The 16,831-nt window shown below is 42.5% G+C and overlaps 1 protein-coding gene across 1 annotated transcript in view; it reads right to left on the reverse strand.

The window, feature by feature from the left end:
- Window positions 1–16,831, reverse strand: part of brip1 (BRCA1 interacting helicase 1) — a gene marked incomplete at both ends in the record, with an annotated part of 79,686 nt that overhangs the window by 41,563 nt on the left and 21,292 nt on the right. The window contains 8 exons of the mRNA XM_079246644.1: window positions 9,032–9,193; window positions 11,120–11,260; window positions 11,341–11,518; window positions 11,591–11,745; window positions 11,890–12,022; window positions 12,094–12,293; window positions 12,366–12,587; window positions 15,721–15,987. Coding sequence (XP_079102770.1) covers window positions 9,032–9,193; window positions 11,120–11,260; window positions 11,341–11,518; window positions 11,591–11,745; window positions 11,890–12,022; window positions 12,094–12,293; window positions 12,366–12,587; window positions 15,721–15,987 — 1,458 coding nt within the window. The remainder of the gene's footprint in view (window positions 1–9,031; window positions 9,194–11,119; window positions 11,261–11,340; window positions 11,519–11,590; window positions 11,746–11,889; window positions 12,023–12,093; window positions 12,294–12,365; window positions 12,588–15,720; window positions 15,988–16,831) is intronic.

Raw genomic sequence — 16,831 nt, forward strand, 5'->3', positions numbered from 1 at the left:
GTATCATTTACCCTAATTAATAAGAAAACTAAACCATCTTATAGCAAATGGAGATTTAATACATCATTACTTGAAGATCCTGATTTTATCAGTTACTTCATACGGGAGTGGTCTTTGTATATAGAAAATAATGACATACCAGGAACATCAGCATGTGTTCTTTGGGAGGCAGGAAAAGCAGTCATGAGAGGGAAAATAATTTCATTTTCATCACATAAGAAAAAGAAGGAGCGTTCAAAAATATCTGAACTAGAGCTTAAAATAAAATCACTAGAAGATGCCTACAAGGCTTCTCCAGAAGAGCAAGTGCTGAATCACATAAGAAAGGCTAAACTAGAGCTGAATGAAATAATTAACCAAAAAACCCCGTTTTTGCTACAAAGACTTCGCTTAGAGAATTTTGAACATAGCAACAAATCTGGAAGATTTCTCGCAAATCAATTAAAAGCAAACAAGGAGAAAACAACCATCTCCTCTGTTAAAGATTCAAGAGGAAATATCTTCCATGACCTTGATGAAATAAATAACACATTTAGGGATTTCTATAAAACATTATATTCCTCAGAAACAGATCCATCAGACAACAGCATTGAGGAATTTCTCAGCTACCTCAATCTTCCAAAGTTACAACAGGATCAGGAAATGGTTTTGGACGCACCCATTTCAGTAGGGGAACTACATGAAGCTTTAAAACACATGCCCAGCAATAAAGCTCCAGGACCAGACGGTTTTCCAGTTGAATATTATAAAGAATTTTGGTCTATACTAGCACCCACTTTTTATAAAATGGTTTCAGAAATTAAGGAAAAAGGCCAAATATCTCAAAACATGAATTTGGCTCGTATTACAGTAATACTAAAACCAGGAAAAGACCCCAAACTCCCATCTAGTTATCGTCCAATATCACTAATGAACGCAGATCTTAAAATAATCAGTAAAGTGCTTGCTACAAGACTAGAAAAAATAACTCCACTTATCATACATCCTGATCAAACAGGATTTATCAAGGGACGACATTCCACCACTAATACGCGCAGACTAATAAATCTAATTGATTATGCCACCATACATAACCTGGAAACTACAATAATATCTCTAGATGCTGAAAAAGCATTTGACAGGGTGAACTGGAAATTCTTATTTGCAACATTAAGAAAATTGGGGTTTGGCTCATCGTTTATCGACTGGATAAAGATACTGTATAGCAATCCAAATGCATGCGTCAGGACAAATGATCAAACTTCTCACAGCTTCAGTTTGCAGAGAGGCACCAGACAAGGCTGTCCACTCTCCCCCTCACTTTTTGCAATCTTTATTGAACCCTTAGCAGCTAGCATTAGACAAAACAAAGACATTAAAGGCATTAACTGTAGAAATATAGAGCATAAGACCAGTCTTTATGCTGATGATGTATTACTTTTCCTTCAAAATTCACAATCATCCATCTGTCAGACAATCACACTCATCAATAAATTCTCATTAATTTCTGAATATTCCATTAATTGGTCTAAAACCACCGTTCTACCCATCAACTGTTCCTTCCATAATACTCCTGACACTGCTTTACAGTCAGGAAATATTAGATACTTGGGAATAAACATCTCACCCAGACTGTCAGATCTTACAAAGCTAAATTATGTCCCTCTACTAAAAACAATTGAGGACGATCTCACACGGTGGAAATCTTTACCCATATCACTAATGGGAAGAGTTGCCACTATAAAAATGATGATTCTACCTAAAATCAATTATCTGTTTTCAATGATCCCCATTAAACCTCCATCGACCTGGTTTAAATCGCTGGACTCTAATGTTACTAGATTTCTCTGGAAAGACAAACCACCACGGATTAGTCTAAAAACACTCCAGAAGACTAAAGATAGCGGTGGCTTAGACTTGCCTAATTTCCAAAATTACTTTATAAGCAACAGACTACAATACATCTCTAAATGGCTTAAACCTAGCTATCTAGATGAACCATGGCTTAATATAGAAGAAGCTATGTGTGAGGATATGGCAATTTCAGACCTGCCATTTATCAGCACAGCTGTCAAACGCCAAAAATGCTTTAAAAGCATTAATATCAGCTCCTCACTAATGGCCTGGTGGGAATTTCTTAAACTAACCAAGTCCTTGCTTATTCCATGCAAACTTACACCTATTTGGAACAATCCCGACATCCAGCAAAACCGGAAAATGATAAACTTCCCTCAGTGAAAGAATAAAGGAATAAAACAGTTAGAACATTTAATAGAAAATAGAAACTTTTGATATAATTACTTCACGATATGAAATCAGCAGCACAAAATTTTTAGAATACCACCAACTTAAATCTATTATAGGTAAGAAATACACCCCTGATCAATTAAACTTGCAGCTACCTATCAGGGCTGCAGAATTCTTAAATCTCAATGCCCCGAAACTGTTATCCAAAATATACAGATTACTATCAAAGCTAGACGATTCCATATGTCTCCCAACTTCTAAATGGGAAGCAGACTTATCCAGTAACTTTGACCAAAATGAATGGTCACAAATCTGTTCAAATACATTTACAATGACTAAGAATTCAAACATGCAACTAATACAATTTAAAATTCTGCATAGAAGTCATTATACAGGACACAGGATGTTCAGGATGGGTCTGTCACAACCAAACATCTGTCCACACTGGGCTGGCAACACGACTGACAGCTACTACCATGCTTTGTGGTCTTGCCCACCTGTCCAGGAATTCTGGTTTCAGGTATGTAAAGATCTGTCAAATTGCTTCAAATGTAGCATCCCTACAAACTAGGTTTCTAGCCCTACTGTGGACCTGGATGGGCCAGCGGCTGGAGTTGCCATGCGGCGGCGGGGCGAGGTCGCTGGCGGGTGCTGGGTTGGCGGGCTTTGACTACGTAACGGGCCACCGCGGGGTGGGCTGGGCGGGGTCCCGGGCTTCGGTGCCCGGGGTTGTCCCCTGTCTCTTGGGGGTGGGGGGTCGGCTTGTGCCGGAGGGGGCTGGGCTGACCTGGACCTGCCGCAGCGGCGGCGTGCAGGTACATGCTCTGGTGTCTGGTTGCGACCCTGGGACTTGGAGTGGGAGTGGGGGTGTTTGATAATGTGGATGAGATGTGTGTGTGTGTAGGGGGTGTGTGTTGAGGACTGGTGGCGGTACATAGGTGTGTGGATGTGTGTGGGTGGGGGAGTGTGATGATGCGTGTGTGGGGGGAGTGGCAGTGGTGCAGGTATACGGTTATATTATATATATATATATATATATATATAAAAATGTGTGTGTGTGTGTGTGTGTGTGTGTGTGTGCATGTATGTATGTATGTATATATATATATATATATATATATATATATATATATATATATATATATATACACATATATATATGTGTGTGTGTGTGTGTGTGTGTGTGTGTGTGTATACATATATATGTAGGTGGGTATGTATGTGCATATACGTGAATGCATTGATCTCTTTCTTTTTTTTTCTCTGTTCTCATTTCTGTTCTCTTTCCTCCCCTTTTCTATCCTTTCCGGTCAGGTCCAGCAGCATAAACTCTGTAATACAAACTATTATCCAAAACAAATAGGAAAATAAAATAAGAAGAAAAAAAAAAAGAAGGTTCATATGTCGAAAACAAGTTGCAAGATATACCCAACAAGACAAAACAATTACATTTTTTTAAAGGCTCAAGAACAATAAAAAGGTTCTCGCATCTCATGGAGGATGTCAGGTTTTACGGCCTGCTGACATTAAACACTTTCCCAAACAGTCAATGCTGCCAACCAACACAAAACAAGAATCAAGTTTTAAAAGGACTTCATGGTGCTGATCACACATGCAAAAAGTTCCTACAACAGCAAGATAATAGTTTTTCACCATTACTCAGACGGAAGCAAATACTTGACTTGTGATCCAGACTGAACTCATGTCAGCGGGAGTCTATTTGTGGTTATAAAATAAGTCATGCAACTGTTTGGTAGATGTGTGTGTGTGTGTTTTTAATAACAACAAAGCTCTGTGACTCAGGTAATATCAGGCTTTAGATTAAAACAAACCATTTACTTGTTGTTTTGGCCTTTTTGTTAGATTTTATGACAGAAAAACAAAATAATTTCATACCAGTTTCTACACTTTTACGCATCATACGGATGCTTTTTACTAATTACCTTCGACACAGTTCTGTTTAAAACTAAACAAAGCATATGATGCTCACTTCAACAGTGTCCAGTCAGATCTTTCTGATGCTTCAGGAAACTGGAATCACTAATATTGCTATTCCAGGTGAATAATAACCAAAAGATTACCTGCAGCAGCCCTGCATCTGTCTATGCTTCAAACACAGTGAAACAAAACACTTCTTCAGTGGTTGACAGAGGAAACAAACTGATGACTCAGACACCTTTTAACATGTGCTTTTAAAGTCTGAAAATGTGAGCGCCGTGAAACAGCAGTAACCCTGAAGTTTCCACTGTTAAAACTCAAATAAAACATCAGCAGTGATATGCTAGACTGGACAAACCGAGCCACGAACCCAAACACAGACAGAACCAGCGTCCGTTTGGCACGGCTGCGTCAGACAGCCCGGAGCTGCTGAAGACCGAGCGTGACTTTGATTTGACACGCGCTCAGAAGAGCCAGGCGCCAGCGCCGGAGCGTCTTCACACAGACAGCATGGCGACATCACCTAATGGCCTTATCTCAGTGTCCTTTAAAAGCATCTTGTATTCCCCATCATCTCTCCACCTCTATGAAACCCTGCTTTTCTTTTTTTAATAAACCATCAGACCCCTCTGCAGTGGGAGAACTGGTCCTTCTCTTTGGCAGCTGAGGCCAGACAGCACAGCCTGCTGTGGTTTTAATGGGCATTAACTGGGGCACTGTTGAGACTGAAGCAAAACACACACAACCTCTTTGGGAAACTGTGTGCGTGACAACATGTCAGGGAATACTGGCTTTAATTTGTCTGCTGTGCAGAAATATTAACACAGTACTGTCTGTCACATGGATCTGTGGATTTATTACAGATGTTCTTGGTAAAGCTGATGTCGGTGAAATATTAGTGATTATTTCATTTGATTAGTCAAAAATCACAAAAAAACTAATTATGTCCTAATTATGTCTTTAAGTTTGATTTATTGCTGTTGCATTGTCAGGAGGACAAGAGTTATTCTGCAAGCAGTAGTTTTATTCAGTTCATTAGTTTTATGTTCGTATCAGTTCATGTGTTGATTGAATACAGCTGAAGATATTTGTTTTCTTTTTCTTTTTTTTAAAATTGCTGGTTCCCTGAAAAAAAACCTCAAAAATGGCAAAGTTACACAAAAACGTACACATTTGATCCTGAGGACAAACTAGTGCCACTGTGATTTTAGATGCTGCATTTATCTGAACACAAACAAACTCCCTCCTTCATGGTAAGACTTCCTTTTGGACTGCTTGCCTTTTAGTTGGATTTGTCCATCAGATTTAAAGCATTTAATGTTCATCACTTCAGGTTTTTCAGAGGTTTATTCCTGTTTTGTTTTTTTTTTGCAGTTTTGTAAAAACAAAAAAAGAAAAATTAGAAATAATGATTATTTAATATGCCCTGATGGAGTGGCGAGCTGTCCAGGGTGAACCCTGCCTTTCGCCCAGAGACTGCTGGGATAGACTCCAGCTTCCCCGCCAACCCTTCATCATATTAAGCGGTTTGGATAACGAATGAATGATTATTTAATGTTTATATTTAAGGTTGTATGAAAAACAGCGATGCATTAAAATGGATGTTGTTGTCCCAGTCCAGAGATTACCAAAAGCAAAAACCCACAACTGAAATGTATTTTATTTTCTTGTTTGTCTGTTTTCTCCTGATGTCTGCCATTTAAAGTTGATATCTTTGGATCTTTATGATTATTAAATGACAGCATTCAACCCTGTGATTAACTGTGGTATTCCTACATCCCAACTGAACTTAGATACCAGTGCATCGGACCGCTTCACCTCCCTGTCCTTTCTATCACATAAACTGTGCATAAAGGAGCAGATATTCATCACATCAATGTACTATCTGCACAATAAGGAGATGACTTGTCCTCTGTTGACTACACACAATCTCACACAAATGTGCACATCACAGGGCAGACGGGACTCAGTGGCACCAACCAGGCCTCCATGGGCTCCAATTAATACCCAGCCTTCACATCCCCTCATCTCCTTATCTTTAAGAGCTGACTGCAGATTAAATATTTATGAATCAGCATAGAGAGGGAGAAGACTCCTACATGGCTATCAATAATAATAATAAAAGAAAATCATCCCAGGGCTCCTGGTTGCTGCCTAGCGAGGACCATGGGCTGAAGAAAGAGGACTGTAAAAGGAGAAAACGACAAGGTCCAGAGTCTTGACTTTCCCTCACGGTTTACATGAGGGTATCGTCTGTTCGAGGATGCAACCGGATAGTTGGAAACACAGGCTGCAGGAGAATCAAGCTAATGATGAGCGGATGGGACGTGCTGAAACACCAGTCCAACATGAAAAAAAGGAAAATATGCCCAAGGCAAAAACAAAAATGGCCAAGGGCAAAACCCAGCTGGAAACGTCTGTTTGCCTCATGGCATGAGGATGTGATGTTTCTGTCTGAAGCAGGATGGAGAGCTGATCAGGAAGAGGAAAACCCACAGCAAACAGTTTCATTTCAGGGACTAGAAGCAAAGTCATTCATTCACCTTCATTTAATAAAAACATTTAAATAACAAGGTAATCATAGTAATCATGTATCTTACATGAAGTATGTGAACTGACCACATACAACATGTGCAGAGTGGACAAACACACACATGAAATCCGCTTAGCACTCAGTAAGCTAATGTGACAACTGAGCTATAGTGGATATTTATTATTCATGAGCAAAGATGCATAACAAACAAAGGAGGACAAAGTGTCTATGAGTGTGCTCTCAGAAGTGCCCTCATTAACTGAAAGAGGATACAGTTCTGTGAGGATGACGCCAGTTAACAAGTTCCTGACAAGTGCCTCTATTGATTAGCGAGGATCTTTGGTAGGATGTGATACTGCAGCGAAGTTTGCCGTTTAAAAGCCTTTTCTGCATGGCACTGCTTCATATCTTGGATAAACGCCTTCAGATAACAAAAGACTTTGAAATGACTTGAATTTGTGGTCTCTAGTTCCCCCCAGTGGTAAAACGCAGCAGTAGCGTTGAAGCTGTGTAAAGCAGTTGTTCTCTGATGGTTTTACAAAGATGTTTTCAGCGTAATGTGCTTCCTCCTGCTGTAACTTCTCCTCCTGCTCACTCAGGACCTGCCTTTTGGCTGAATCTGACACTTAAATTGCACATTAAGTTTTAATTAAAATGCACTGCCTCTGACGGAGATTGCGTAACACATTTCAACTGGAGTGCAAGATGTTTACACCGAGGAAATACACTCCAACATTAAGAAATGACAGCACAGTTTATCCCGTCAAGTAAAAGACGAAACCAGTTAGAAAAGTCAGGAAATATAATTATCAACAGCATTTACCCTCCAGATATGTGCATATTTAGTGCATGGCAACATTTTTCTATTTAAAAATGTGTTTGAACCTTCGTATGTACAGAATCTAGCGATCCCACATCTACATGTTTTCTTTAGTTCCTAAATGTTATATTTACTCCATTAGTAAACTGGTTTTAAATCTTACTGGTGACACCTAATCCTAATGAATCCTAATGAACAGATCCTGGTAGCTTTCTGCTGTACTTTAGTATCTGTGTTGCAGATTAGACTCCCAAACCTTTGACCACAGCTCCCCAAGATAACATCCACTGATGTTTGCAATAAATGTGTGATATATCAAACAGATCATCCTGACAGATCCTCCACATGTAAGGCTGGAAAACTGCAGGAATCTACATAAACATGTAGTTTTTAGTAGCTTTGGTTCACCTCTGAGACAAGGCCTCTACATCCCCAAAATCAGCTTCTCACACCAAGATTATGCCAAATTTCAATGTTTCATACAGAACTTGTTCTTTTTTGTCCCGATTTGATTCCATTCCGATTTTTTGGGTGCCGATTCGATTTAAATTGCGATTCTCACAATTCTTCGGAATTACTGATTTTTGTAGATTAAAAACAAACCAAATATATATAACCATTTTTTTTTGCTCGTCATTTTTCTTCATTTCAATGAGGAAAAAACAACACAGTAGCCAGACCATCATTCTGCTGATATAATGCCCAAGAAGACAAGTAAAAAGATCAATTAAAACAATAAAAATGACAAAAATTTTATGGTGCATTGATTTTATTTATCTGAAAAAAAAGAGATTTTTTTAACAAAAAAATCTATTTTAAAATTGTGAAGAAAAATGTTTTGATTCTATTTTCCCACCCCTACTATGGTCACATGGTGATAAATTGTAAATATGCAAAAAAAAAAAAAAAAAAAAAGAGGCATTAATTAAAGTCCAAATAAAGACCTCAGTTTTGAAGGTATTTATTATGAGTGATGCTTTGAAGGATAATTGGTTCAAGATGGATTTATGAAACTCAGAGACTGGTGATAGGTTTCCTGGAGTGACTTACTGATGCTCGGTGAGATCTCAGCTCTATAAACACAAGTGAAAAGTTTCCGTCTACAGTGACGCCGTATGAAGCTCACACCAGCCGGACACCCGGTGACGGACAACTCTAAATTTAGGGCTGGAAAACTATCAGAAACTTCATAAGCATGAAGATAAACGTGTTTCCTTTTCTCTCTTTAGCTATATTTATTTATTCACACATTGTTTCAGATATAGATCTGAAATATATGAACTGTTTTGACATATTTTAGGTCCAAACTCAGGAGAAATGAATTCTTTCTGCCTCTCTCACTCTGAGGAGAAGGAAGTGGTGTCACTTCTAAAGAGATGTGTCGTCACCATATCTGCTTCATGGAGGCATTTCTGATTGTAAACGACCATACAAATATGTAGGATCACTGACTAACCTGCTACAAATGGCCTTCGTATGACCTTGTTTGTGAGTCCAGGTCTTGGTGAGCCTACCTTGTAGGACGGCAGAAAGCAGAGCACACCCTTAGCCATCACCTGGCAGACGTGGAGCAGCAAGGCGCCCACCTCATCCTGAAAGGCAAACGTTTCAGCGTGCTGGAAGGTGGCACAGAGTCTTCTACCCTGGGGTCCCGCACCAACCGTGCCCACCCAAACCTGCGGAGATCAGATAATATGACAACATTTTATCCTTCTTACCCAGACCTTCTGCGAGACTGTGACACCTGCTGGTCAGAAACGGAGCGTGACGAGTCGTATTATCAGTGTGAAACCTCCTCCAACATTTGCATCAAGATCTTCAGCATAATTCAGCACATTAAAATATATTAAAACTTGTTTTTACAGCTAATTTATTGTCACAGTTCTTTATACGGATTTAAATGGACGAAAGTGTAAAACTTTCACACAAACTTGACTTTGAAACGCATTTCCTTCCACAAAACTTCAGCGTTCACGTTGCAAGATGTGCAAAACTTCCACTTTCACATATTTCATATCATCAGTTGTTTCAGGAAAATTCATGAGTGAATGCAGCAGTCGATAAATAAGTTTTATTCAACTGTGTCCACAGTTTTTAACTAGCGAGGTTAGCAGCTCGGTAGCTAGCTGCAGCTCAGGAGGATGAGCAGCCGTCTCTCAGTTCCAGGCTTCACCTGACTACGTCAGCCCATCTCCAGGTGTGCCTATGAGTGGAACTACGACATGTAAAGTGCCGGCATGACTGGAACAGCGCTAGATAAGTACAATCCATTTCCCGCATCAGCATCGTTTCACCAGCAAAACCAAACCCAACTCCTCCCAGTCTGGCTTATAAGCATCAGGCTCCACCTCTTCCCTCTGAATCCAAGCAGAAAACCTGAAGTTTCTATTTTTCAGCTCACTTAAACGTCCCCAACATGTAGCTCAGAGACGCTGACTGGTCCGTTCCCAGCGCCGTGTTGTTCCTTTGCTGGGAAAACTGGGCCAGAACGAGCTGGGCTTGGTTCACAGCATGCTGAGGCAAGACGGAAACCTGCACTCACATCGTTATGTTGAGACATTTCTAATGTGGATTTGAGAGGACCTGAATCCTCATCATTCATCCTCACTGCTCCCGTCACTACTCTACGTCCCGTCTTTCATCTGCAAACACCGGTCAGGTTCTTCACAGAGACTGGACCGTTGAGCAGAACCCTCAGTTAGTTGAGAGTTTTAACACGAAAACGGCCAAATGAAGCCTTGCTGGTCCCAGACTTTACCTAAAACGTGACATTTATCATGAGACACAGAGGAACTTCGGTCACCTCGACATGTTTCAGCCACATAAAGTCGTCCTGATTTCACGTTGATCGATGTTTAGTTCCCCAACGTTCTGGATCCGATCAAAGTCCAAGTCCAAAGTCAGCAGGTTGTTTGCTGCTGCAGCAACTCAATCAGAGCAACAAGTTAATCTGAATCAGGTGCGTTGCATCAGGGAAACATCTAAAACCTGCAGGACTGCAGCCCACAAGGAGATGGCTCGTTGCTGATACCAGACCAGGGATCTTCAATCCTGGTCCTCAGAGGCTGCAGGTTTCTCTGCTGCAACACACTTGACTCAGACATGTGCACGAGTCGACCAATTACCCGCTGATTGGATTTAAGTCTGTTGCAGCAGGGAATCCTCTAAAACCTACAAGACAGCGGCAGCAGACTTCCGAAGGAGGCGGAGCTATGTTCAGAGGCGCTGCAGTAAAAATAAAACGTCCTCCAGCTGCAAACCATGTTTCCCCAGTACCAGAGACACGATGCAGCCCTGCTGGGACGGTTTCTTACAACTAGTAATGATAAACAGAGCAAATAAATATGAATCATCCCTGTTGACTGCTGTCAACGAGGAAATTTAGGCTAAAAAAAAAACTGATGCTAAGATTTCTCAAAGTTTCTGTGATCAATGAGGCTAAATAATAATTCTTTCAAATTCTAAGTGATGAGCAGATTTAACCCCAAAGCTTGCAGCAACATCTGCATTCACACTTTTCTCCTACAGCTGGAGTTCAGTAGAGTTTTCCTGTAAACTCTTCCACTAAACGTCCATCTGCAGCCAGAGAAACCCTCGTTTACCTGAGACTTGTTGATCACATGGTTGGCCTCCAGCTGGATGGAGAATTTCACCCCCAGCTCAGAGGAGAACGAGCCCATGGGGGACAAGGTTCCCGATGTCAGAACGATGCAGTGAACCGAGCCACTCAGGTCAGAGAAAGCCTGTTCACACAGAATCACCAGTAAGGCCAGTCATCATCAACCTGCAGGTCTCCGCTGGGCATCTCCCACTACAATCTCACCACAGCAGGGTTCAGGCACCAGAAGCTCAGGGTGAGGACCTCGGTCTTGATTCTCGTGCTCTGGCGGTGTCGCGGGCGCTGACGGACAAAAAACCCCTGGGCATCAGGGACGTCAGCTGGAACCTTATTGGTCCATGCGTAGGTCCTCTGCAGAGCTACGCGGTAGTCTTCAGCAAACCTGCAGACACACACACAGCTCCCCTGAGCGACCGCTGGTCTCAGGAACTGGATTAGGTCTTAGAAAACTGACCGGCAGCCGTCTCTGAACAGGAAGTCCAGCACCATGAAGAGGTTTTTCAGGACAGCGGACGTAGGTGCACTGATGGTCGGGACCTCCATCGTGTCGTCTTTCCCGTTGAGCAACCCAACACGCTCTTCCTTCTCCAGCACTGCAGCCAGGTTTTGCTGCCGCACACACACACACACACACACACACACACACAGGAGAACAGGAGTGCTGATTAATAACAAATATTAGTCCAAAGAACAGCCTCACATGCAGAACTCTCCACATTGGAGCAGAGGAGAAGAAAAGCTGGTTAAAATCACCTTCAGAAGGTTGAACGAGTCGGCTGTGATGCCCAGATCATGAAAGATGCCCAGGATCTCCTTTCCACTCCACACCTTACTGGCACTCTCATATCCACGCTCTGACAACAGGCTTTGGCTCTCTTGGATCCAGCTACATGGAGGACAAGGAAACGGTGAGAACAAGCCGAGCGTGTCGCTGCGAGCGGCGGAACAAGGACTGACTTGCTCAGAGTGTAGCAGAAGTTCCTGAGAATCTCGTGTTTGGAGCGTCGGATGTTGTTGGTCACCATGCTGTCCAGCTCGTCTCTGCACATCTGCAGACTGCTGTGTTCCAGCGTGTAGCTAGCACTCTCCCTCGCACAGTCCTCGATGTTGTGAGCCTCATCCAGCACCAAGACCTGGCCGGCCAGGTCGATCTCCATCTGATGGCGAGAGAGAAAAAGCTTTGATTCTTCCGTTGTCCAGCAGTCTGCAGCTCCTTCATATAAACTCACACTCTCTCTGATCATGGGGTCCAGCAGGTAGTTATAAGGACAGAAGATGATCCAGGCTCCCTGCATGAGTTCCCGAGCGGCGTAGTAAGAACACGAGCGGAGCCGCTTGCCCAGGGTGACCAGGTCCTCGATGTCCCAGGCTTCGTGGAGTCCATGGACCCGTTGCAGCGTGTGCTGGTCCCTCATCCTCTGGACACCGTGGTAATACCGGCACGACCTTCCCTTTAACACGCAAGGAACAGAAATATGGGCGCATTAGAGAACCGATATATGATAACTGTTGCTTCACTCTATGTGAAGATGGGCATAATCAATGAGAATTTCATCAATGATCCTGTGTTTTAATCTATGCGTCTTCAGAATGATGTTAAAGTTTTATGCGAGGGCGTTTTTCCAGTGGAACCATTGACTAAATCCCATTTAACAGCCACAGCTGTTGTTCATCTTGTAATGAAGAAACATTGGCCTAATATGGTCTATAAATATTACATTTTTATATAAAAATATTCGGGATTAATTGCAAATTGATTGTCAATTGTCCAGATGATTGATTAAAACAATTTAATGGAATACCCATCCCTAAAAATCATCTCTGATGCATCGTGTCCACTATTTAAAGGCTGTTTTCTGGTATATTCATAAATAATGATGGTATATTTGCTATTTTAATACCTCGGTGGACATCAGAGTCACCCAACACACTGCAGAATGAACTGATATAGTATAACATATAGACACGTACATGTAATCATCAACTTTACCTCAGTGATAAACAGGGCAAAAAATTATACTAGTCCATTTTTATAGAATATTTCTATTATTTCAATATGGCAATATATTATTTTATAAATATTTCTATGAAACAGATAAAATAAACTAAATAAAAAGTCAGATAATGACAAAGAAAAGTGTCTCAGTGGGTGTGTGTAGAGATAAAATATTGCATGTGAGAAAATGTGGCATTGTTTGTTAATAGTTCTACATCAGAGGTTTAAAGAGAAACCTGGACGGACAAACGGTCTCCAGGACGCAGTTCCAACCAAAAGCTTTTCAACTATTTAGAAGAAATGGACATCAGACACACACGACCCAGATAGCAGACAAGTCTGGGCCAAATCCGGGCTACGTTAGGTGCTGATAGCTGAGCGCCGTGTGGGCCAGAGGTGGACCAGATGTTAGCTCCCAGCCTGGTCTCCTCAGACCCACATGTGGTCCAGATGTTGGCCTGACAGTAGATCACAGCACGCATTCTGTGGGCCAGAAGTGGTCCAGATACAGGAAGCTTTCCTTATGGATTCCTGTGCACCACATGAGGTGGTCATGTGACTGAGTTTTGGCAGCTACGCTCACATCAGTCAACGCCGGAGGTCATGGTCACGACTTGAAAACTGCAAAAAGCTGCCGCATGGTGACGTTCCAGGCCACCAACGAGCCCCAGAGGAAGACGATGATGATGACCAGTGTCATTTAAGTTCCTACAAAATGAAAATTTACTGTCATTTTGTTGGTTTACTACTCACCGTGGTCTCGTCGGATGATGCTTCAGAAGGACGCTTTTTGTTTTTCTGGGTTTTTTTTAAAGAAGGAAAATAAAAGATTTTGCAGTAAACAGAGTTCATTCATGCTTTTGTGTTTACTTTTACGACGGAGACCCTGTTTAATCCCGTAAAATCCTACACCTAACGCAAGGTGTTTTTCTGGACCCTTGTCGATGCAACAGGAGCATTTTGTTGCAGTACTGTCTGCTACTGGACGTCAGTATGGCTTCAAAGAGACATTACAGATCATTCTGTGTTTCTGACTGGTCTGAAATAAAGCTATACAGGATGTGACGGTACTTGACATCATGTCCCACACACGGCACGTCAATGGGTTAATAAATCCAGCCGGACTTGGTGGTTTTTTCAGCTTCTCGGCAGGTAGAAGTTCTTCCCAGCACCTTGAAGAAGTTCCACAGACTTAGAGTGTCTCAGTGCTGACATGCGGGCTTGGCCGGGGTCACAGTTCCTGTTCCTGGACTCTTTCTTGTGGCAGAAGTCGCCGCTTCAAGGCTTTGTGGCTAGCTCGGTGTTTGGCTGCTATCTTCTTTACAGACTGACGAAATCCCTTTTTTCTTGACTGAACGGTTCATAGAATTCCTTGAAACTCAACAATGTCCATCAAACAACGACCAGATCCCGAAATAACGTCTTAAAACAGTGAGTTTGTCATAAAAACAAATGTTTCAGGATAAAACTGGCTGAATAACAAGAAGCAGCAGCAGAATAAAAACAGACTGAATGATTAAGCAGACTTATGTGCTACTTGTATGTATGGATGATCCATACATCTGGACTGTTGCTCCTTTCATGCCAACTTTCCAAAAACCCAGAACAAACTAAACGTGTATAAATCACACCAGAATGTGTAGAAATGTGATGTTTCCGTGGTGACAATAAGTGTCCTTCATGACCAGAATTTCTCCCATCTGAACTTTTTACGTTTCTTCCCTCTAATTTCGGCCGACCAGCAGTGACATCCAGTCCTTCTGAAGCCACCTGCGATCAGGTGTTTCAGCTTTTGTTGCAGCTTCCATGTCCAGACGTGTCTCGAACTGTGAATTCAGGCGACGTGTCAGGAACGGGTGTCTCATGTACCACACCTCAATGACTGTCAGCAGAGATGTCCCACCCTGTTCTTTATGAATCCAACAGCTCGAGGTGACACCGTCACACAAATACTGTACATGGCTGGGTTACAGACAATAATACGTCCATGATGGAGCTGTCTCCTTCCCTAAACGATGTGCTGAACCTGGACACTTGGCTGACACTGAGCCCTGCTTGCTGAATAAAAAAGGAGTTGTGGATTAACAGCTTTCTGCCACCGTCAGAGCAGCTTCCAGCCGCGATGAATCCCAGGGCGGGTGTCCATCTGAACACAGTGTTTCTGCATGAATCTCTGTCTGTACAGCACGGGAACCTGAAACTGGCTTCTCTAGACCCTGAGGTTATGTGGACTCGCAGTGTCAGTGTCTCTGCTAAAGGACAAAGTGAGACGATTGTCATGGGAGGCAAACACCTCCAATGACAGCATAATAGTCCTCATTACAGTAGGCGCCTCGACTTTAGGACAGTATAGCAGCTTACAAGTGTCTCATGTCTCTTGACAGTCTAGAGTGTCAGAAGGGCTCCTGTGGACCAATTGTGAATAATTGGTTCTCTGAGGCGTTAAAAGAGGCTGGAAACTCCTAGTTTGGATAAAATTGTATGAAAGCTTTGCTACTTTGTTGTCGTTGAGGTTATTTTGGCTGCTCTTTAGTGTTGAGGATGAAGACTGAGATGTTTGGTGCATGTCGGCGAGTGTCTCTGCTTACATCTTTGGCCTCCAGCAGGTCTTTGCATCTTTCGTTGCGGTTGAAGTGAGGCGCCACGTCAGGGTTCACGCAGGTGTGGTCTCGGCTGGACAGGATGGTCATGTGCACGCTGGAGTACACCGTGCGCTTCAGCTCGTGCGCGATCTGAGTTATCTGTTTATGCGTGCGCGTGCCAAAGAAAATCTTGGGAACCTTTTTTCTGCCGTCTTTGTCCTTCTCGCTGCTTTTGGATGAAGCGCAGGGACAGCGGGAGCAGGGTTCAGACACCTGGAAAACAGACAAACATCCAAACGGGTCACAACTTCAGCACTTGGCTCTCAGACTGCAGGTTTACTGGTGGTTCCCAGAGTCTCAAAGAGTCCTATGGGAGGAAGGGCCTTTAGCTATCAGGCTCCTCTCTTATGGAACCAGCTCCCACTGTGGGTTCAGGAGGCAGACTCCCTCCACACCTTTAAGATGGAGCTGAAAACCTTCCTTTTCCATGATTCTTATAGTTAGGATATGAGCATCTCCTGAGTTGGAGTCTGCATGTACAGGACCCAACTGTCCAGGTTCTGCTCATTGCTCTTATAGTTATGGGTAGTCTAGCCATCCATTACTTATGTAGCAATGGGGATGTTACCTGATGCACTGAGAAGTACCTCGCTCTATTTCTCTAATATATTAATGTATAAATATATGCCAATATTGCCGTCTGTAACTTATTTCTCCTTTTTTCCGCAGGTCTTCCTGAATAAGTGCAGTTGTACATGTTGATCTGTCTTTCCTGTCCTCTCCACCCCAACCAGTCGAGGCAGATGGCTGCCCTCCCTGAGCCGGGTTCTGCCGGAGGTTTTCTTCCTGTTAAAGGGGAGTTTTTTCCTTCCCACTGTTGCCTCGTGCAGCTCAGGATGGGGGATTGGATCCAAGTCATGACTCGATGCAATCAGTTGGTTTCTATTATAGGATATGTATGAACTGGCTTGAAATGATGTGTCTGTAAAGTGCCCTGTAACAACACTGTTGTGAAGTGGCGCCGTACAAATAAAGTTTAATTGAATTGAACTTGGTTTCAAAGTCTCGCTGCAGGTCTTCTTACCTTACAAGCCAGGCTTTCCTGGTCCCCTGCACC

Source organism: Telmatherina bonti (genome assembly GCF_933228915.1).
Source record: "Telmatherina bonti genome assembly, chromosome: 9".
In the NCBI taxonomy this organism is placed as follows: domain Eukaryota; kingdom Metazoa; phylum Chordata; class Actinopteri; order Atheriniformes; family Telmatherinidae; genus Telmatherina; species Telmatherina bonti.